At 47.0% G+C, this 18,433-nt stretch overlaps 8 protein-coding genes across 8 annotated transcripts; 6 read left to right on the top strand and 2 right to left on the bottom strand.

Moving 5' to 3' along the window:
* The first annotated feature begins 22 nt into the window (after nt 1-22).
* On the top strand, nt 23-1,446 carry F5Y00DRAFT_116573 (TFIID-18kDa-domain-containing protein). Its single transcript, XM_048003978.1, has one exon. It carries the CDS (start codon nt 213-215, stop codon nt 1,173-1,175), a length of 963 nt encoding a protein of 320 aa, XP_047863506.1. The 5' UTR covers nt 23-212; the 3' UTR covers nt 1,176-1,446.
* A 463-nt stretch (nt 1,447-1,909) lies between these two features.
* Nucleotides 1,910-3,097, top strand: F5Y00DRAFT_116571 (phosphoglycerate mutase-like protein). Its single transcript, XM_048003977.1, has 3 exons — nt 1,910-2,119; nt 2,183-2,650; nt 2,818-3,097. Exons 1-3 carry the CDS (start codon nt 2,047-2,049, stop codon nt 2,976-2,978), a joined length of 702 nt encoding a protein of 233 aa, XP_047863505.1. The 5' UTR covers nt 1,910-2,046; the 3' UTR covers nt 2,979-3,097.
* A 353-nt stretch (nt 3,098-3,450) lies between these two features.
* F5Y00DRAFT_271100 (uncharacterized protein) lies at nt 3,451-4,368 on the top strand (the record flags this gene model as incomplete). Its single annotated transcript, XM_048012732.1, has 1 exon — nt 3,451-4,368. The coding sequence occupies one exon, from the start codon at nt 3,451-3,453 to the stop codon at nt 4,366-4,368; it is 918 nt and encodes a 305-aa protein (XP_047863504.1).
* Nucleotides 4,369-5,659: 1,291 nt separating this feature from the next.
* Nucleotides 5,660-7,561, top strand: F5Y00DRAFT_263484 (uncharacterized protein; the record flags this gene model as incomplete). The annotated part of the gene is made up of 3 exons (XM_048011518.1): nt 5,660-6,025; nt 6,075-6,485; nt 6,551-7,561. 3 exons carry the CDS (start codon nt 5,660-5,662, stop codon nt 7,559-7,561), a joined length of 1,788 nt encoding a protein of 595 aa, XP_047863503.1.
* A 598-nt stretch (nt 7,562-8,159) lies between these two features.
* F5Y00DRAFT_241193 (uncharacterized protein) lies at nt 8,160-12,693 on the bottom strand. Its single transcript, XM_048008343.1, has 5 exons — nt 10,908-12,693; nt 10,269-10,839; nt 9,936-10,217; nt 9,098-9,877; nt 8,160-8,981 (listed from the first exon to the last, which is right to left on the bottom strand). The coding sequence occupies exons 1-5, from the start codon at nt 12,342-12,344 to the stop codon at nt 8,395-8,397; spliced, it is 3,657 nt and encodes a 1,218-aa protein (XP_047863502.1). The 5' UTR covers nt 12,345-12,693; the 3' UTR covers nt 8,160-8,394.
* A 147-nt stretch (nt 12,694-12,840) lies between these two features.
* On the top strand, nt 12,841-14,399 carry F5Y00DRAFT_241191 (DUF292-domain-containing protein). Its single transcript, XM_048008342.1, has 2 exons — nt 12,841-12,984; nt 13,075-14,399. Exons 1-2 carry the CDS (start codon nt 12,961-12,963, stop codon nt 13,939-13,941), a joined length of 891 nt encoding a protein of 296 aa, XP_047863501.1. The 5' UTR covers nt 12,841-12,960; the 3' UTR covers nt 13,942-14,399.
* Nucleotides 14,400-14,892: 493 nt separating this feature from the next.
* On the top strand, nt 14,893-16,780 carry F5Y00DRAFT_263481 (uncharacterized protein; the record flags this gene model as incomplete). The annotated part of the gene is made up of 2 exons (XM_048011517.1): nt 14,893-15,703; nt 15,756-16,780. 2 exons carry the CDS (start codon nt 14,893-14,895, stop codon nt 16,778-16,780), a joined length of 1,836 nt encoding a protein of 611 aa, XP_047863500.1.
* A 539-nt stretch (nt 16,781-17,319) lies between these two features.
* F5Y00DRAFT_241188 (AP-2 complex subunit sigma) lies at nt 17,320-18,311 on the bottom strand. The gene is made up of 3 exons (XM_048008341.1): nt 18,193-18,311; nt 17,531-18,107; nt 17,320-17,472 (listed from the first exon to the last, which is right to left on the bottom strand). Exons 1-2 carry the CDS (start codon nt 18,222-18,224, stop codon nt 17,708-17,710), a joined length of 432 nt encoding a protein of 143 aa, XP_047863499.1. The 5' UTR covers nt 18,225-18,311; the 3' UTR covers nt 17,320-17,472; nt 17,531-17,707.
* Nucleotides 18,312-18,433: the final 122 nt, after the last annotated feature.

Genomic DNA, 18,433 nt, shown 5'->3' with positions numbered 1-18,433 from the left:
CTCTCATCGTTTGCGCATTGATGATTGAACAACTTTGGCTTTACGCTCTACCCAACAGAACAACATTCATCCACAAACATAATCGCATCTCTTGCGTCATCCGCAGATCAAGCCATAGTATATTACGGACCATTACATTCAATCGAGAATCCTTTATTTATCCATTAAGACTGCTTATACGCCACGACTGCGTATCGTCGCTTTCAGTCAAAATGGCGGACAACAGCAAGCAGCATAAGTATAGGCAGGAGATTCAGCAGATGATGTACGTCTCTGGTGAGACGGGAGAGCCTTCTGTTGAGACTACTACTATAATCGAGGAGATTGTTCGGCAGCAAGTGATTGAAATGCTGCGAAGCTGTACTGAATTGGCTACGCGCCGTGGCTCCCGATCCATCACTATTAATGACCTGATATTTCAAATCCGCGACGATGCGCCTAAAGTTTCACGTCTTAGGACCTTCTTATCATGGAAGGATGTTCGCAAGAGCGCCAAGGATTCCGACGACAAAGGCGGAGAAGCCGATTTGGGTGTTGCTGATGACCCTGCCGGAGCCGTTATGCCTGGTGGCCCCGCAGTAGAAGAGGCCGCTAAGAAAAATAAGAAGGCCAAAGTTAAGCTCCCTTGGGAGCCTTCCTCGTTCTATAGCCAGGAAGTCCCGGAACGCGACGACGAGGAGGACGAGGAAGAAGAGGAAATGAATTACATCACACTTCAACGACTGCGCAAAGCCGACGAGCGGACAAAGGCGATGACTAGGGAGGAATACGTCACATGGTCCGAATATCGACAGGCATCATTCACATACCGAAAGGGCAAGCGATTTAGGGAGTGGGCCGGTTTTGGTATCGTAACAGACAGTAAGCCCTCAGATGATATCGTCGATATCCTGGGTTTCTTGACCTTCGAGATGGTCCAGACGCTCACGGAGGAGGCGCTCAAGATCAAGGAGCAAGAAGACCTATGGAAGGAACGGAGCGGTGGCGATAACCCAGGCACCAAGAAGCGGAAGCTCACCCAAGGATTGTTCGATCTACCCAGTGAGGGTAGGATCCCCGTTGAAGCGCGCCACATTCAAGAGGCTTTTCGGAGACTCCAGACCCGGCCGAAGAGATCTCGGGCTATGCTGAACGGGACAAACCTACAGCAGAGAACCAACCTGAAGTTATTCTAATGGATTCACGGAGGGGAGCAACATCCAGTTACGCTCCTAGTCCGAATCTTCTCCAAGTTTATCAAAGTTTACGGGTTTATGAGTTTAATTCATAGCGAATGCGGAAGACCAGCGACAACGGAAATGTCCTTGTGAGGAATACCCAGGAGGAATGGCGTTTTAGGAGCTCCGATTTTTATTTACAACTTTTTAATGCGTTCAGATATGCGCTCTTCTCTGACGGATTATTCCGTATGGGCGGTGAAATCATCATTACTCGGTAGACTTGGAATAAATGTCTTTTGCAAAACTATCGACTATATTACTTCTAGATCCGCGACATGAAAGAAGTATTGAATAATTCACATATACTACTCATATTAGACAAATACCCAACGATCCGGGCGAGTGAACAATCCAAGTTATCCATTATAACAATAGCGTATTATTTATGACTTCTTTACTTTCAATACAAGGACGGCCAGCTAACATATAACTCTAGATACACTATCTTGTTTAGCCCCTTATGCACTTCAACAATTCAAATGAGTCCCTTTTATGCTTACGCCGACAACGGCGGGGAGCCACGGCATCCGGCATCGCGATCGCTAATATAGTGGGGATCAATGGTCCGGCAGAGTTCCGTCGCGGTTTTTAAGTCCCGCAAATGCGGCGTCATTCGTCCGATTACGTCCCTCTTCTCATCCCTTTTTTCTCTCTTTTCCCTTAAATCCATGTTTTCCCTCAGACTTCTTGGGGGAAAATAAGAAAGCCAACTTTTGCGTACAGCGATAGACTAGAAATTAGAATAGATACCTTACTCATTTATACTCCTTACTTATTTATTTACTTACTTTAGGTACTTACTTACTTACTCCCTCCCAATTACGTTATGGCGCCCAATTCCCGTCTCATCCTCACCCGTCACGCTCAGGCCGAGCATAATGTCGACCTAGACTACAGCAGTGAGTCGCGCTCCTCGCACGACAAGCCCAGATCCGAAGACTGATTTAAACATCTCCACAAAGTCCACGATGCACCACTTACGCCTCTCGGCAAGAAACAAGCCGCGTCACTGCCCCGTCTAATCCCAGACCTACAGAACGAGGCCGACGTAGTCATCTCGTCGCCTCTACGGCGCACCCTGCAAACCACGTACCTGGGCTGGGCGCCGGCCGTCGAGCGTCTAGGTGGGCCGAAAAAAGTGGTGCTCCTACCTCAAGCGCAGGAATGCAACGCCCTCCCGTGCGACACGGGCTCGGCGAAAGAGGTCCTCGAGGCGGACCCCGAGTTCGCGGTGTTTGATCTTACGCCGCTGACGCCGGATTGGACTAGCAAGAAGGGCTTCTGGGCCCCGAGCGAGGAGGCGCTGACGGCGCGCGCTCGTTGGGTTCGTCAGCATCTGCGTGGCAGGACTGAGAGGAATATCGTGCTTGTTGCGCATGGCGATATTCTTAGGCGGATTACGGCGCATCCGCGGACGGGGCCTAGTGATTGTAAGTAGAGCGAAGTTTTTGTTGTTGTTCACCCCCTTTGGGTCTGTCTCGGGAATCGGGATTTTCTTAGTGAAAATCGCTTTGAGGGACTGACTCCTGAAATGTGACTAATCAACTTTACCTATTGGTTGATTGCTTGAAGTATTTACTGACTTTGTTTGATATAGACCCCTGGAAGAACGCCGAGGTACGGATCTTCGAGTTTGACCCGCAGTACGTCGATACCGAAGAGTGCTTCCTATACCAGAAAGAAAATGTCGCAGCTGCTGGCGGCTACGGGCCGACAAGCACGGAGCTAGAGATTGGGCAAGTCGAGGGAAGACTATAGAGGTTTTAACGATCGGACGGCTACGAAGAATCGAGGTGGTTAGCTGTACTACTTCGACTTAGACTCCCATATTCAGATTAGATGATAGAATATAGATGACTTTGATTCCAATAAGGGGCTACACTACGTGAGTCACTGATTTTGAATTCGGATTGTGGTAATATTCTCTTACTGTACTGACTTTGTTGGAATTCATCCTGAAAACATCTTCTCGTTCATGATTATAAGCCGTCCTAGCAATGGAAGCAGCAGACGTCGTCTGAATACTTTATTTCATCTCAAGTGAGCAACAGTAACGTATTAACCAAAACACAGACATCACAAGATATTCGTTAAATAACATCTGCTCAAAGCAATATACGCCTTATAAATGTCTGCCATCATTCCAACCCGTCCTCGAGGCTTTCTCACAACAGCGATTCCTTCTTTTCGATTCCTCATCTCTGGTATTGTAGCTCGACGTACAACGACCATGGTCAGACTCAACCCGTCGGCATGGTACCCCTACACAGATATTATCAAAGTATACTCCACGGAAGATGATAGTCTCGTGGTCTGGACGAATCCACGACGTATCCACCTGCACGAGAAGACCTCGTCGGGGGTTACCGTTTGCTGCGAATCCTTCACTGCAGGCGGCATCGTGGAAAACCCGGTCGGCACACTGCATTTCCTAACTTCCGACCGGTTCGTGCCCGCAGACGTAGAGCCGCATATGGATACGAACGATAAGACCTGCGCGTGTGTTGGATATGTTCAGCATACAAGCCGGACGCTTCATTACACCCTAGTCGCTATCAGTGATGCCGTGGCGGACAGAGAAGCAGCTAGGCAAGCAAAGATACTTGGCTGCGTGCCTGCATCAATGCAACAGATACAAGAATTCACAATGCACCCTGCCATGCTCAAGGATCTCCACAGGAAGCATAGCTTAACCCTCCTTGCTCGCACCCGGCACAATCTGGCCATCGAGGGGCACATTACAGTCCTACCGCGCAAAGCAATAGACCCATCATGTCCAGGCTCCAGGCTGATCCTCGCGCAATTCGATCCTTCCCTTGGTTATCTAGATGAGGGCATGTGGGTGTATGCCAGACAACCAAGCGCTAAGATGCTGGACAGTAAGACGAACGAGACGCTCGCGAAGCCGGCTAGTAGACCGTACCATTCCGAGACGTTCCGTTACCGGTATAATTTCTCCCACTCCAACCGGCCCACCTATACTCTCCGCATAGTAGGACATATCGTGGAGGTGCGCGGCCGCGATCCGAGTGGACGTGTGGAGGTGGCGATCCAGTGCTCACACGAGATATTGACTGAGATATCTATCCTGAAAGACTGGCTGGATAATCCGGATGGCGGCAACCCTCCACCCACGTATTTCGGATGAATGGGTGCTCAAGGCTGGGGAAAATAAGGCTGTGGGTTCGGAGGCAATGCTGGTTTCGTCTGGCAAGGCTCAACTTCTAAGGGGGCACCACACATAAGGCCTAACAGTTAGGTATTTGGCGTGATTACACTAGAGGTTGCCCCCCGGGCAACACAAAAGCCTAAGGTTTACACCGCACCATGCTTCTATACTATTTTTATTATTATTATATTAGCAACCTACTCCCTATTAACCTGGAGGGCATCCCTATTATAGCCCGAATTTATTGCTATTACACAGTTGAACAATACTATTGGACTAATCGGATTAGATAATAATCTGTTTTGCACGAATACCTATATAGATGCGTTTCTCTCGTTAAGCCGCATCTATCTCGATGTTACGATTATGCATTATTAATACAAGAGTCTCCCTTATTGCTATATTGTATCTTTTCTTTTGCCCCCCCCTTCCCCCTACTTTTAATCCATACCCTTGAGACCTAAGTAATAAAGAAGCTTTAAATAAATGCATAAATTTATTCTTTTCATATTTACTGCTTTATAAAGTAAGGAAATTATCTATAAGGTAGTAAGGCATGTGTCCCAAATAGGAAAATTTTACTCGCATTCAACACAACATCCTAAGGTAAACCTTAGGCATACCTTTAATTGACCATACATCTTGGACGCGTAGGTAACTAAAATTAGTAAAGCCCCTTTTCAACCTGTCTATCTAGAAGAGGATATATTTTACGATTCTGGGTCACATAACAACCGTAAACTTCTATCAACATATTTAATACCTATCCTATTATTATAATCTGCAAGCAGCCGAGACGCACATACGCGCTGTACTTTGTCGAGGCCCCTTCAAATTTGGTGAAAGTAGATGTCTAGGTACATAATTGTCAGGCGTTACAGAACAATGCAGCAAGCCATAGGTGCAATATTTCATACCTACATCGTGCGGCAGAGAAGTTACTAATACGTGGCCTACTTAAGAGGTAGGTATAAACGAGCTGTAGGTAACCCCAATAGCAAATTGTAGCGAAAGGTCTGACAAGTACAACCACATAGCTTAATAACTTAGTCCTGTTTACGAGGAAACCTGTCGAACAAACCGCTATGCCACTAAAAGGTTATTTGGTAATAGATTTTATTCTATTATGTTTTATATCGGACAGATAGAATATCTGACAAAACCCTGTAGCTTTCCTATCACATCGTGTTGTCCATTTATCTCCCCTAAATATACCATGCTATCTCTTAGCCTTTCCCTCCTTATACTATTCGATAGGTATTGGATCATCATGGCAGACGATTCCGCCAACATTATCCGCCATGATCTCGAAGAACATAAAGACAACTCAACAGCCTTAAAGACAATAATTGCACCACCTTGGGTCTCGCCGCAGAATATTCGCAGCACCGACGATATTTTATGGAGTTGTATCCTAACTCTCACGGCATGTATTTACACCGCGCTTCACTTAAACATATCCCGCAAACCGTGTCTGAAGAAGCGGCTATGGTCCAAAGTTAGATGGGTCTTCATCGCAATTATCGCACCAGAGGCTGCGGTATACATGGCATTTTCCCAGTGGCTTGAGGCGCGACAACTCGTGAAGAAACTCAACGAAGAAAGGAAAAGGGAAGAAGAGATAAATAATAGAGATGTTAGACTTCACCCAATAGCTACCGAGTTGTTGACTTATTAAGAAATAGGTGCCCCCGAAATTTGGCTTAACTTATGGCTTTTTTATTGTCATGGGTGGTCTGCGGGTTTCATACGACGATACAGCTAACGATAACGGCAACGATGGGACATGTAACCCATGGACGCCCTCAGACAACCAAACGGAGTATTGGTCTCAGCCCAATAGCACCAAGACTTTATCACCTGAAGCGGTGGTTGCTCTTGCTAAAAATGGCGTGTTCCTCTATGTATCGGAAGAGAGCATTGCTGACAGAAGCAAAGCAGACTCGATACAGAAGGCTTTGGTTGTCTTGCAAGTCTCGTGGATGTTTTTACAGTGTGTTGCAAGGAAAGCATACCAACTACCACTAACACTACTAGAGGTTCATACCATGGCACATATTCTTTGCGCAGGGTTTATGTACGCATGTTGGTTCAAGGTAGGTACCTCGTCGCTCCTTTTCTAGTCTAGGAACTCGATAGTAACGCACTATAACTTCCATAGAAACCGCTAGACGTGTTCAGTCCTGAAGTCCTAAGATATTCCAGCTTCAATAACCTCCCTCGGACGTCAAATTTATCATCATCATTAACTTCTCAGAATACTTGGAACATTCTTACTCTTCTGTTATTTGAAGATATGACTAGGCATTCCCGCAGCCACCCGGATAATCTACCGGTATTCCTACCTCTAGAAGCTACATGCCGCCAGGGAAATAATGGCGATCCCACTATTAAACCGGATGAGCAAGACGTTGAAAGAACTGTGTCAACAATAGAAGTTGGTTCCAGATTCGGCGAGGAGGACACTATCCTTTTACAACAAGGAGAAGTCCTCCCAATCCAATACCAAAGCGGAGACTTTCTAGCAAGCCACTTACAACCAAATGGACTCATTCCCTGCGGATTCCAACTCAATTCAATAAATCCAGGCGGTCAGGTTATATCTCGCAAGGACTACTTGATGCTACAGAGAGTAGTTGCCGCGATGAATGCAATCCAGGGGGGTCCGATATCAGCCCCAGTAGGGTTTCCCTACAATATATTAATCAACAACGAGCCTACAAGCCCTCCGGGTGACTCTGAAGACCCACCGGACCGGTTGTCAATACTCGGGGATCGGTCAAACTTATTTGGCGACGCGACGATAATAACCATTACTAAAGCAATATTCCCTGTTGAACTAAATCCGTATACATTCGCAGGAATTCATGCCCTCCCGGGGATATATGGTGCTATCCATTTACCAACTATGAACTCCGAGTTCCCTTCCGATTCCGAGTGGTTTATATGGAAGCTTTCTTGTCTTGTTATCATGGTACTACTTCCATGCGCAATACAAGGGGAACTTTGTCTAGGCCTGTATGTATATGAATCGGTAAAGAGACGAATTACTATGATACTTTTGATAACCATCACTATCGCCCGGATCTATATCATCGTCGAGGCTTTCATCAGTCTGCGTCATGTGCCGATTGGAGTTTACCAGACTCCCGCATGGCTTTCGAGTAAGTAACCCCCCTTTTATACTTTCCCCATTCCAGTACTCATTTTTTGCAAATTCTATTCTGGAGGCGACACGATCTAAGTACCTCGTACCTCCTGCTCCGATTTTACCCAAGCCTGTAGCTACTAACGAGGAATATAGTAATACCCCATGTTTAATAAAGGCAATGGCTCGGCTTTCGAAGTGTGGTGTTGCTTTACGAGCGAATATCAGGGAAACGACCACGTTATTATGTGAAGGGCTAGCGACCCAGCATATACCTCTGCATGCCGCCCCTTTGTTTTGGATATCTTCGGGATCCCAGGGGTAAACATTTCAATAAGCAAGAAATCTAAGGTTTCATCTATATATGATGTGCGGTTTAATGGCGGAGAGATATAACGCAATTACCTGTAACTGTGTTGGGGATGAATGCAGGGTTAGCTATGCCACCCTATTTACACACCCATTTAGACAGATAGCTAGAACTTACTCTCCTAGTCATACAAGATACTATCACTATTCGGTGACTCCTGATACGGCGTGTACCCGATGAAATATATTCGAGCACATTCATAGTACCTATCGTAAATCGGGATTATCGATGGGAACCAGATTTCAACACCTGAATCAACCCAAAATCTAACCTCGTGTCCCTCTAACCTTAATATAACACACCTCATCCTTTCAACCCCTTCAACAGGTAGGTTTCGCGTAAGGAATCGTTCCGGTTACTCTTAAATCTTAGTGGTCAATTTCGTGTTAAGAATAATGTACCTTGTGTGATAAATTAATATGGCCCCATGATTACATCAACTCCTTTTACCTATAACCGTGAAATAAGCTAATCTCGAAGTTGCGCGTTATACCTCCTTACCCTTACCCAACGTAGTCACAACCAACCCCGAGTACAGTGTCAAAGGCTGCGCCGGCTTGACAACTGGCCGCTTCCCCTTAGGATCATCTGTATTCCTCCTGCGCCTAGATAACCTCTCGCGCTGCCTCTCCTCCATCCGCCTCGTCATGACCCGCTGCAAGCTCATCGGCAGATCCTCCGGTATCTCGCCTCCTCCGCGGCCACCGTCCGCAGCACCGTCGCCGCCGCCTCCCCAGAGACTATTTGACCGGTGTCTTAACCCAGTACCGTCTCCCGTGTCTATGCCAGCAGCCGTGCCGGTAGCAGCGCCATGAGAAGGCATCGTGCCGAGCGTGAAGCGCCGCCTCCTGCGCACGGGGTTGCTGCCACTCCGGCTTCTAATCTTCTGGGCTTCCTGTGTCTCCGCTTTGGCGGCTTCTGCCGCGGCTGTATTCCGATTTGACTCGCGCTCCTTGATCTTCTTGACGTACTCATAGAACTTGGGGCGTTCCAGCATTCCGCTCCGGAACGCGTTAACCCCGACCAACATTTTAGCAAGGTCTACCAGCTCTTCTAGATATTCAATGATCTCCACTATGTCATGGTCAGTACATCTAATTAAAAGCACTACAGGTTTATGCAGAGGCCGAGCAATTTGGCGTATAAGGTAGTAGGAAAAGGGGTGACGGTGATTCCGAAGGACTACTTACTAATAGCGGCGGAGCTGGCGTTCCAGGCTAAGAAGTTTTGCCGAGTCATCGATTTCAAGACATGTGCGTGGAGAGGGTTAGATCCACTCCTCGTAGTAACCGGAGTCTGGACGCCGGAGTTATTTCCGTTATTTCCTGACTTAATGTTTCGCTCAAGCAGGAGCTCGCGGACTCGGCCGATGTACCGTAGTTGTGCCACACGACTAGATGGAAGGAATTGTGGGAGAGGTAATCGGGTCGTCAAGGCTTCGTGAAGGGCGAAGAGTATGAGCATTATACTGGCCGCCACGTTACGACGGTAGGGTAAGACTTCCCTATTTAGCTCCTCAAGCACGCTGCTCCCATAGGCCTTGCGGATATGCAACATATTGTCCATGCGGTCGATTATTTGAAATAGGACATAGATCATCTCGCCGTAGATCAACGATTGCCCCTTAAAACTTCCCTTAAGCCTCGGCTCCGTGAGACAAAAAGGTAAGAAAGTGCGGGCGGCAGCAAGGGCCTGTTCGGCCTTCTCCTTGGCGTCCTCGAAGTTCTCGTTGAATGCGCTGGATTTGATATCGATATTTCGAGGCGAGTCTATGCCTACAGCTATCGATGCTTCCATGTGCGATATCTGCTGGATACTCGAAGCTAGGGACTCGACAAGCCTGTCTCGGGCTCGGACGGGGAAAAGGAACATTTCGACGAGAAGCGCAATCGTCCCACCGACGAGGAAGCATACCATTCGTTTGACAAATACCTCCCACGCATTTTCTCCACGTGGTTTCAGTATTGATGCTAATAGCTTGTTAGAATTATAGGTAGGTTCGGGTGTGATGATAAAATGGCTACTTACCAAGCCCAACCACCGACATACTAACCATGGAAATAATGCCCGTTTTTTTGTATGGTGTACCGAGATGGATGTAAGTTGATGGTATGATGCCAAATACGAGAACAACTACAGCGACGATTCGGTTTCCTCGTCCAATTTCGTAAGCAAGATATCCAACAACACAGCCAAAGATGACCCCGAAAGTCCTTAGAAAGAACCCCTGAAATGACGTCCCTATTGAGACTTCGAAGACGAGAATTAGCTGAAGAGACGCCCAAGTTCCACGAACAGAATTATACCATGCTATCTGATTATTAGTTATTATTTTATTACGTTTTGAGATGACATAATTACCATTCAATGATGGCACGAACGCCGGCCACGTAATGATATATGCTGCCACACACATTTTAAGGGCAAAGGCGAGATCATCGGAGTTGAGAAGGAACTCAACCGCATCAGCAGCCAGTCCACGTAGCCACATAATTATACTCGTTTCGGACTTTTGGGGAGCTTTTCGCATCGGGATCTTGCCTTTCGGGATATTGCCTTTCTCGGGGACTGTAGGTTGCTTCGAAATAGCGTGACCTGTTTCTTCATCCTCGGTACGTCTAAGCGGTTGCTCTTCAACGTCACCCGTGTCATCGTCGCGTCTTCTGGGATCTTCCCTGATACCGTGGCCAGTCCTTGCCTCCTTCCTCGCATTCTCCGGAAGAGTGTTTATGTCAATTTCGCCGCCACTTGTGAGCCACTTCTTCCAACCAATTTTAGGCCAGTAGAGCCGTCGACGGTCGTGTCGTGCTTGTCTTTTCTCAACAAGAGCTCTAGAATGTCTCATCATCTCGCTTATCTGGGTAGCTGCATGCCGTACGCTAATTAGGAACGACGCGATTAAATGTGTTTCCATCTTCGGTGTAATATCATCCTATAGGTAAATAGTTGGTTAATATAAAATACGATCGCTGAAATAATGAATAATCATCGCGGACATACCCGTGAATTCCGACCATACTCTATAGAGGCTGCGTTCTCCAGAGCCGCGGCGGAATCGCGGTCAAACTGCGTCAACGCTTCCACAAACATATTGATTCTGAGATCAATTTCTTCCATGCTGATCCCCTTAGGAGCTGGGGCGCCCGATGGGAGGTTTGGCACATCGTAGCAATAAGCCAATGCGCAGATTATGAAATGAACAGCAGCTTGTATCTGATGTTGGAAGCTCTTGGTCGGGCCACGAATCTGACTGAGAATATGCTCAAGAAGTTCGATGTCGCCAGACTCTATTTCTCGAGTTGGTTTAACAAGCTCGAGTTTCCGTGCATATTCAGATTTTTCCCGTGACTTTTTAGTCTCGCGTTCCGACTTATCGTCGCTACTATCGCTCTCCGACTTGCTATCCGAGTCGGAATCAGATTCCGATTCGGAGTCTTCGTCGTCGGATTTTTTTTCGCCCGGCGCATCTTGCTCGTTCTCTTCATCTTTATATCCTGCTAGTGCATATTTGCTCTCGCAAGCATTGATAAGACAGATGGTTACTTGAACAAGACGCGACATCAAAATCATACTGATAGGCTTCAAAGACCGCGGAGGGAGGACCGTATAAACCAGCTCAAAGTTACACTCTGCTTGAGCTTTCTTAGAGCTATCGAGCTGAGCCCTTAACTTTTCTTTCTTTTCGGTTAAGGCTATGAGCCTAGTACGTAAAGCCGTTGAGGCTTCCTTCTCCTTTTCGGCGTCCCCGCCATCCGAGTTCCTGGTATCGGACATGAACCAATCTCCAGCCTCTTGGAAAGAATCAATGGTGGCACATAATGATTCTATCGTAGATTTACCTAGGAACCCACTCGAGAATTCGGGGAAGATGCTAATGTTTACGAGGATGATAACACCAACCGCTGTAAGAATGGGGTACGTAATACTTGTAACGATACGAGTTGATACGGATGTGGTAGTACTTGTTAAGATGGTGATGTTGACGAGCAGGAACCAATATACAAACAGAAATAGCCTCGGTGTGTAAGAACGTAAAAAACCATGAAGTATCAGTGCTAAGGTAAAGAATATAGCCCTGATGGTCCAAGCTGCTTGAATATTGGTATGATAGACAAGGCTCGCAAGATATAGGCCTAAGATACTCCAAGCGATCCCGACGAAAGTGCCGAGGATAATGAGCATCAAGACTTCAGTCATCTGGCCAAACCGCTGCCCAGGATGCCCAAATACCGAGGCCATAGCGCCGAGATGTGTCGACTGGCCGTATACAGCAACTACTGCTGGGATAAGCCCGATGATCAAGTTGATAGTGAGGCATACGGTGTTCTTGATCATTCTCTTCCAGAGATTGTTCTTCTGGAGATTCGACTTGACCGTACCCTTCCATTGCTGAAGTTGTCGCTGAAGCTTCTGCTTCCAAAGCTGGATTATTGCCATGGCTGCTGCGATGATTCCAAGACGAAACCCACCGGTAGAGGATATTTCGATCCAGGCATGGTAATGAAGCTAGAGCCGGTCAAGTTAAAGTAGGGCAAGTTAACGTTACTAAATTGCTCAGGACTTATACTCGTGACTTGGTTAGTATAACGTATTGGCTGTGAAGGTGTGTGTAAAGGTGTGTATCTAAAGGATGTAAGTAGTATAGCTGAATAATTTAGTGGTACAGAAAACAACGGCGTGCTCCTAGCATTACTCAATTGGGCTTGGCACTCTACGAATGATGTCATCCCGAAACAAGCAAAAACGTCCGATCTTGCACATGTGCTGTTGCACTTGCAGGGGTAGCTGAGCTCTATTCGTACTAAGGACATGTATTGTACAGTAACTAGAATAACAGCTTATATATAGTACGATAATAAGTACTGAATACTTCTTCGATCGCGGGGTTCGCGTATGCAAGTATCAAGAACAACAACCTTTTCTCAAATTGCATGTTGCTTTGCTGCCAGTCTGCCAGTGAGATGTTTAGCGTCAACTTCTAGAGACTTCCATACCTTCAGTAATACTACCACTTTGTTGAAGTCCGCCAGCCTTCGGGCTGTGTACCGTCGAAATGGCTCCATCAGTAAATCTGACTGTAAGGCTCTTCTTGTATTGCTTGATCCCATAGCTGGGAAGTCGTCCGTTTACAACACCTAGATAGCTAATGAACTACTTGAACCTGTAGACGAAGCTGAAGGTCCAGCTGAAGCTATCCATTGCACGGCTGCGCATGGTGCAGCAACGCGATGAAGCTATGGGGAAGACCCAGAGAAGGTCAATGGCCCAATTACTAGAGGTTGGTAAGATCGATTCGGCCAAGATAAGAGTCGAGAATATTATTCGATCCGATATCACCACAGAACTCCACGAGATCCTTGAGCTTTATTGCGAGTTGCTACTGGCGCGGGCTGGCCTCTTAGAGGGTAGCATATGTGATCCTGGACTGGAAGAGGCAGTGAAAAGTATCATATACGCTGCCCCCAAAACCGAGATCAAAGAATTACAGCAGGTACGCGCACTTTTAGGGGAGAAGTATGGTAAGGAGTTCGTGTTGTCAGCTATGGAAAATTCAGATCAGAAGGTCTCAGAAAAGGTCGTCAAGAAACTCAGCGTCACTCCGCCCCGAGATGAGCTTGTCCAGGGTTATCTAGAAGAGATTGCAAGGGCGTATGGAGTCAACTGGCCGAGGCGAGCTAAGGATTTGGGGGAACCGCCGGAATTCGTGGACGACGACACGAGAGATAGCCCAAGCGGTGGCCAAGCACAGAAGGCCACGGGGGCAGCTCTTCCTGCCGAAAGCAAGGCCGCGCTGGAAAGGGAAGCGCTGAGCCGCGCAACACCTCCTCGATCCCTAGGTCTGGATACCCCCGTACATGTTAATCCACCAAGTCCATCCACCGATAACCCTCGCCCTAGAGTCACGCTGAACTCGGTGGAACTGAAGCCCAGTCAGAAGATGATTGATGCTGGGATATCAAAGAACAGCGATAGTAAGAAGGATGGGACGAGTGTTGATGAACTAACAGCTCGCTTTGCTGCTCTAAAGCGTTAATATTCCTAAATACCTGGCACTGGATCTTTTGAAATCCCGGGAAGATATCTTGCTCTCTGTTCGAGCCGTCCTGTTCCTCGGTTTTATCTTATGGTTCATCCCTGATCAAATAACATAGTTATCTTATAGCGAACCTGCTAACAACATCACTACGTGTGCTCAAATACATCAATACTAGTTCCAAGGTGTTGTTGTTCTAGGTGCTCGATCCATTCTACACCACAGTTGCTATATATGAGTTAATAGTCGAGTTAAAGCATTTAGGTAGCCAAGATCCATACCCCAGAGTAAGATATCTAGGTGTTTGGGCGAGTGTTTTATACACGGCGTAGGGGATATAGTACATACCTAGGTACGTATACATGTAGGGATCGGCGCAGACGTGAGTAAAAGCACAAAGATAGATACATGTACATAAGGAAGTATTCAATTGCACACCTACATGCAGGCAGTTACCCAGTCGATTAGTTGTTTATATGTGTGGAGTATCTGCTATACTGTCCTAGGCAGTTACCCAGGAGGTAGTTACACCAGGCATATGAATCGAACATAGTTCCTACCTCTTCTTCAGTTCTATGGGACTTAATTCAGACTCCTAGTCTCTTCCCAACTTAATTTCTTATGGTAGTTACCTATGTGTGTGGATCTTTCTTCCTTCTTCTTTCTTTGCACCCTCACTCACATTCCTCACTCACATTTTACCCTCTCGTCTTAGTCCCGTAAGACTTGATTCTTACCCCTCCGTTCATATTCTCGTTAATCTTTTCACTAGACAGGACAGGAGTTGCCACTCTGAAGCTAGGACTCTCCTTCTTACTACTTGCATCTCAAGACCTGCAGCCTGGATTCATCTGCAGCAAACCGGGACCGCATCGTTTCTGCAACAGTTCTTTTCAAAACACAAGCCCTAATCTCTCTCATACATTCGCGATCCTTGTTATTAAGATCACCATGGATCTTCGGCATAGCTTGCAAACTCTGGGTATAGACGACCCAGCTGAGATTACCCTCAACGAACTTGTGGATAGAATTCAAGACGTACACCCCGACCAATTATCCAAGCAGGACATTCTCCAGGTATTCATGAGATGGCTTCACGAACGAATTAAAAAGGATATTCAACAGAAATCTTTGTTGTCGGAATTTGTCAACTTGCTTTTGACAGGCGGGAAGCTGCAACAGGAGCCGTTTAGTGAAGATGAGATCAAGGAAGCTCTCAAAGAATGGCAAATTAAGGATACTGTGGAAACCCCTGCAAACATACGCAGGTATCAGATGGTACAGCTAGATTTTCATGAGCTGTTTGAGCAGGTTCGACGTGGCACTAAGCAAAAGAGGGATTCGCCCGTGAGATCAACTTCAAATCAGGACGAACACTCCTTGGCCTATCTGAACAAACTGATTAACTCTCAAGATAAAGCTAAGATTGAAACAACGGAATCGACAGCCCTGTGGGTACCTGGCCAGGGAAAGCAACAGACAGGTGCGAACAAAATTCCTCTGGGGCGAAAGGCCGACCTACAGGGCAACATCTATGACGAGATCGTCAAAATCAAGAGAGAGAACAATAGGAAGAGTTCGACCAAGGCCATTAAAGCATCACCCGCGGAACAAACAGCAAAGTTGAGTTCGAGGGACGTAGCTTCAACGGAGGCTAGCCCAATCAAGAGTTACGAGCCCGACTATTCTCCGCTGAATATGCCTCCGTATTTAACTACATCTCCCTGGCACGGGTATATTTGCAAGCGTTGCGATCAGCCAGGTAATGAGATCCAATAGAGAAGGAAAGTCATCTCTGCTAACCTTACCCATAGGACACTGGATTCAGCTTTGTCCTACTAAATTGGATCCAAGATGGGACAAGCCACCTCCACATGATTACCAATGTGGAATCTGCAAAGCATTTGGCAAGCATTTTGCAACGTTGTGCCCTCAAAATGAGTATGAGCTCTCATTAACGCAACAGCGCCTCCGTATCAAAGATCAACCAAAGACGCCTACGCGGGAACATACCCATTACCGAGACCGTTCTCCTTTCATGCCATCTCCCCGAGGCCGCTCCGGAAGTCCTGTGTACAATTCACGACGCAAAAATCATGGTACTTATAGACAAGACAAAAGCCCGAAGGATCGATCTTATAATTCAGGCGGCCGATACCAATCACATGACGACCGTAGAAGTGTCTCGCCTTGGACAGCACGTAAGCGTATGACTCGAGGGTTATATCATCTAAGAAGGCGTTCGACCACCCCGCCTCGCGAGCATCGAAAGCGAGCCAAAGCCCCTCCTCTCGAAGAACGGCGCCCGGTTTTGTATTTATACAATAACAAGAAAAAGGCGGATGAGGGAAGACTTGGATACTATGATGAAGAATTTATAGGCTCGCATATTTCTCCGGCAACGCCAAAGGAAACATCCCTTCCCGAGAATCGCCTCTTAGATACGGTTGAAAGTAAGAATGAACTGATGGCGGACACAGCATCAGCCCCTGAAGGCACGGCTGAAGAGATTGAGAGAACTAGAAAAGAAGCAGACAAATTCCTCGACGCTCTCGCGGTTGAAATTCTTTTAGGCAAAACGCAAGCTTCTCTTCTTACAAACGATATGCCTAGCAACGATTCTACATATCAAGTAGACGAGATGAATATCGACGAAAGTGAGGAAGAAAATGGTGGTCTTAGTAAGGATAAACTTGCCCCGACGAAGATCGCAGACCAGCACCTCCAGAGACTACCGCTCCGACCCAAAGCTACCCCCTTCTCTAGTAGCCGTACGATTCCGATAATTCATAACAAGGCAAACAGAGAACCCGCCGAGGAGCTGATCGAGGAGGCCTAAGAGCCTGTGTACCTTCTAGGACAACAAGAGCATCAGCTACCTAGGCACGAAGCGAGGCGTTTAAGATGAACGGGCTGTTTTCTCCCCGTTTCTATTTGTTCGAGTTGGTGTAGCGGATACACACATGCCATATTATAAGCCACGGAAGGATTAAGATTGCCTTTCTTGAGATTTCGATCTGCGCTTGACAATCATCCCGATACTGAAAGCATCTAACCTCCAAGTTGGATGATGATGCGATACAGACCGATATGGTGGTGGTGGTTCAAGTTCCATTCATTTTCGTCCTTGCGAGACTTTCCGAATGTACATTATGCGTTGTCTTCATAGTAATAAACTTTGCGACTATTTCTGTCACTTTACGTATCTCGTGCTTGCTACACATATTACCAGGATGCCTAAGCATCTATTAAGACGAATGCTTACGTGCAAAGGATGCTAATGCTAAGCTTAGTTGATGTTTCCTGTTTCCATACTCACAGATTTCGTTGAGATGGCTGACGATTATATCATAGCTATCCTCAAGACTTAAATGAGTTGGACGGAGAGCTATCCAAGTACCAGCAGCACAGCATTAGTTTATAGCATTGTTTTAGTTCAATAGGTGTTGCATTAACAAGACTCAGGGGTCATCGAAACATCGTAGGATATCAAGCCGCATTACGCGATAAATACGACGATTGATGCAGGATCTAGGAGAAAGCAATGCCTTAATAGATATGCGTGCGTGCTCGCGAGAGTATGACCTACTGCCCAATTCCAATTTTACCAAAACGCCATACGCCTCTGCCTAGCAGAATAACCACTCGCAAGCTCAACCTATTATCCTATACGCAAGAATTCTCCGCATCTTTATCTTGCTCTAGGGTACCCCTCTGCAAACACTTCACACACACACAGATTATTTCCTCGGATATCCGAAACGTGCTACTCGAGCTTATCGAGGTGCTCGAGGCGGGTGAGGACGACCTGTTTGCTGGTCTCTTCGATCTCGCCGGCGAGGAAGACCTCGTCGAGGATGGCGTAGACCTTGTAGAAGTTGAAGACGAGGTCGAGCTCGCAGACGTTGCCGAAGAAGGCGTCGAGGACCTCGACGAAGAAGTGGATGGCCTCGAGGTAGGCGAGCTCGTTGTCGTTGGTGTCGACGCAGGCGCAGAAGAAGAGCCCCGCGTACCGGCGGTAGACGATCTTGTAGTTGCGGAACTCGACGAAGTTGGACTGGTACTTTTGGTCGCGCGGCGCGACGAGGCGGTGCACTTCGCCCTTCAGCTTGATCTTCTCCTCGTCGCTGTACGGCACGTACCACTTTGCTAGCCGCGTCTTGCCTCTATTTCGGGGGTGGTTAATATCGGAGGTTAGGGGTTAGGGATTGGCAAATTGGTTATATTAGGTACCTAGGGGGAGGTGCTTACTGTCGGTTTTGTATTAATATAAAGGACAACATCTTGGACCTCGACGCGGTACCTATTGGCTATCCGAGAGAGGATGGCAATGGATAGATGGATGGATGGATGGATGTTCGAGGTGAAGCTTCTCCAGGGGTTCGTTTAGTGGTGGGGACTTTGGGGGTTTAGTGGACGTTTAAGAGCGACGCTTGGCTGCATTACATGGGTCCCTAGGTACCTAGGTACATACGTGCGGGTGTGGCTTGTA

Source organism: Daldinia vernicosa (assembly GCF_022497035.1).
Source record: "Daldinia vernicosa strain CBS 139.73 unplaced genomic scaffold F5Y00scaffold_33, whole genome shotgun sequence".
Classification (NCBI taxonomy): Eukaryota; Fungi; Ascomycota; class Sordariomycetes; order Xylariales; family Hypoxylaceae; genus Daldinia; species Daldinia vernicosa.
Note: the sequence above shows the minus strand (reverse complement) of the source record. Positions and strands in the feature narration are given on the sequence as shown.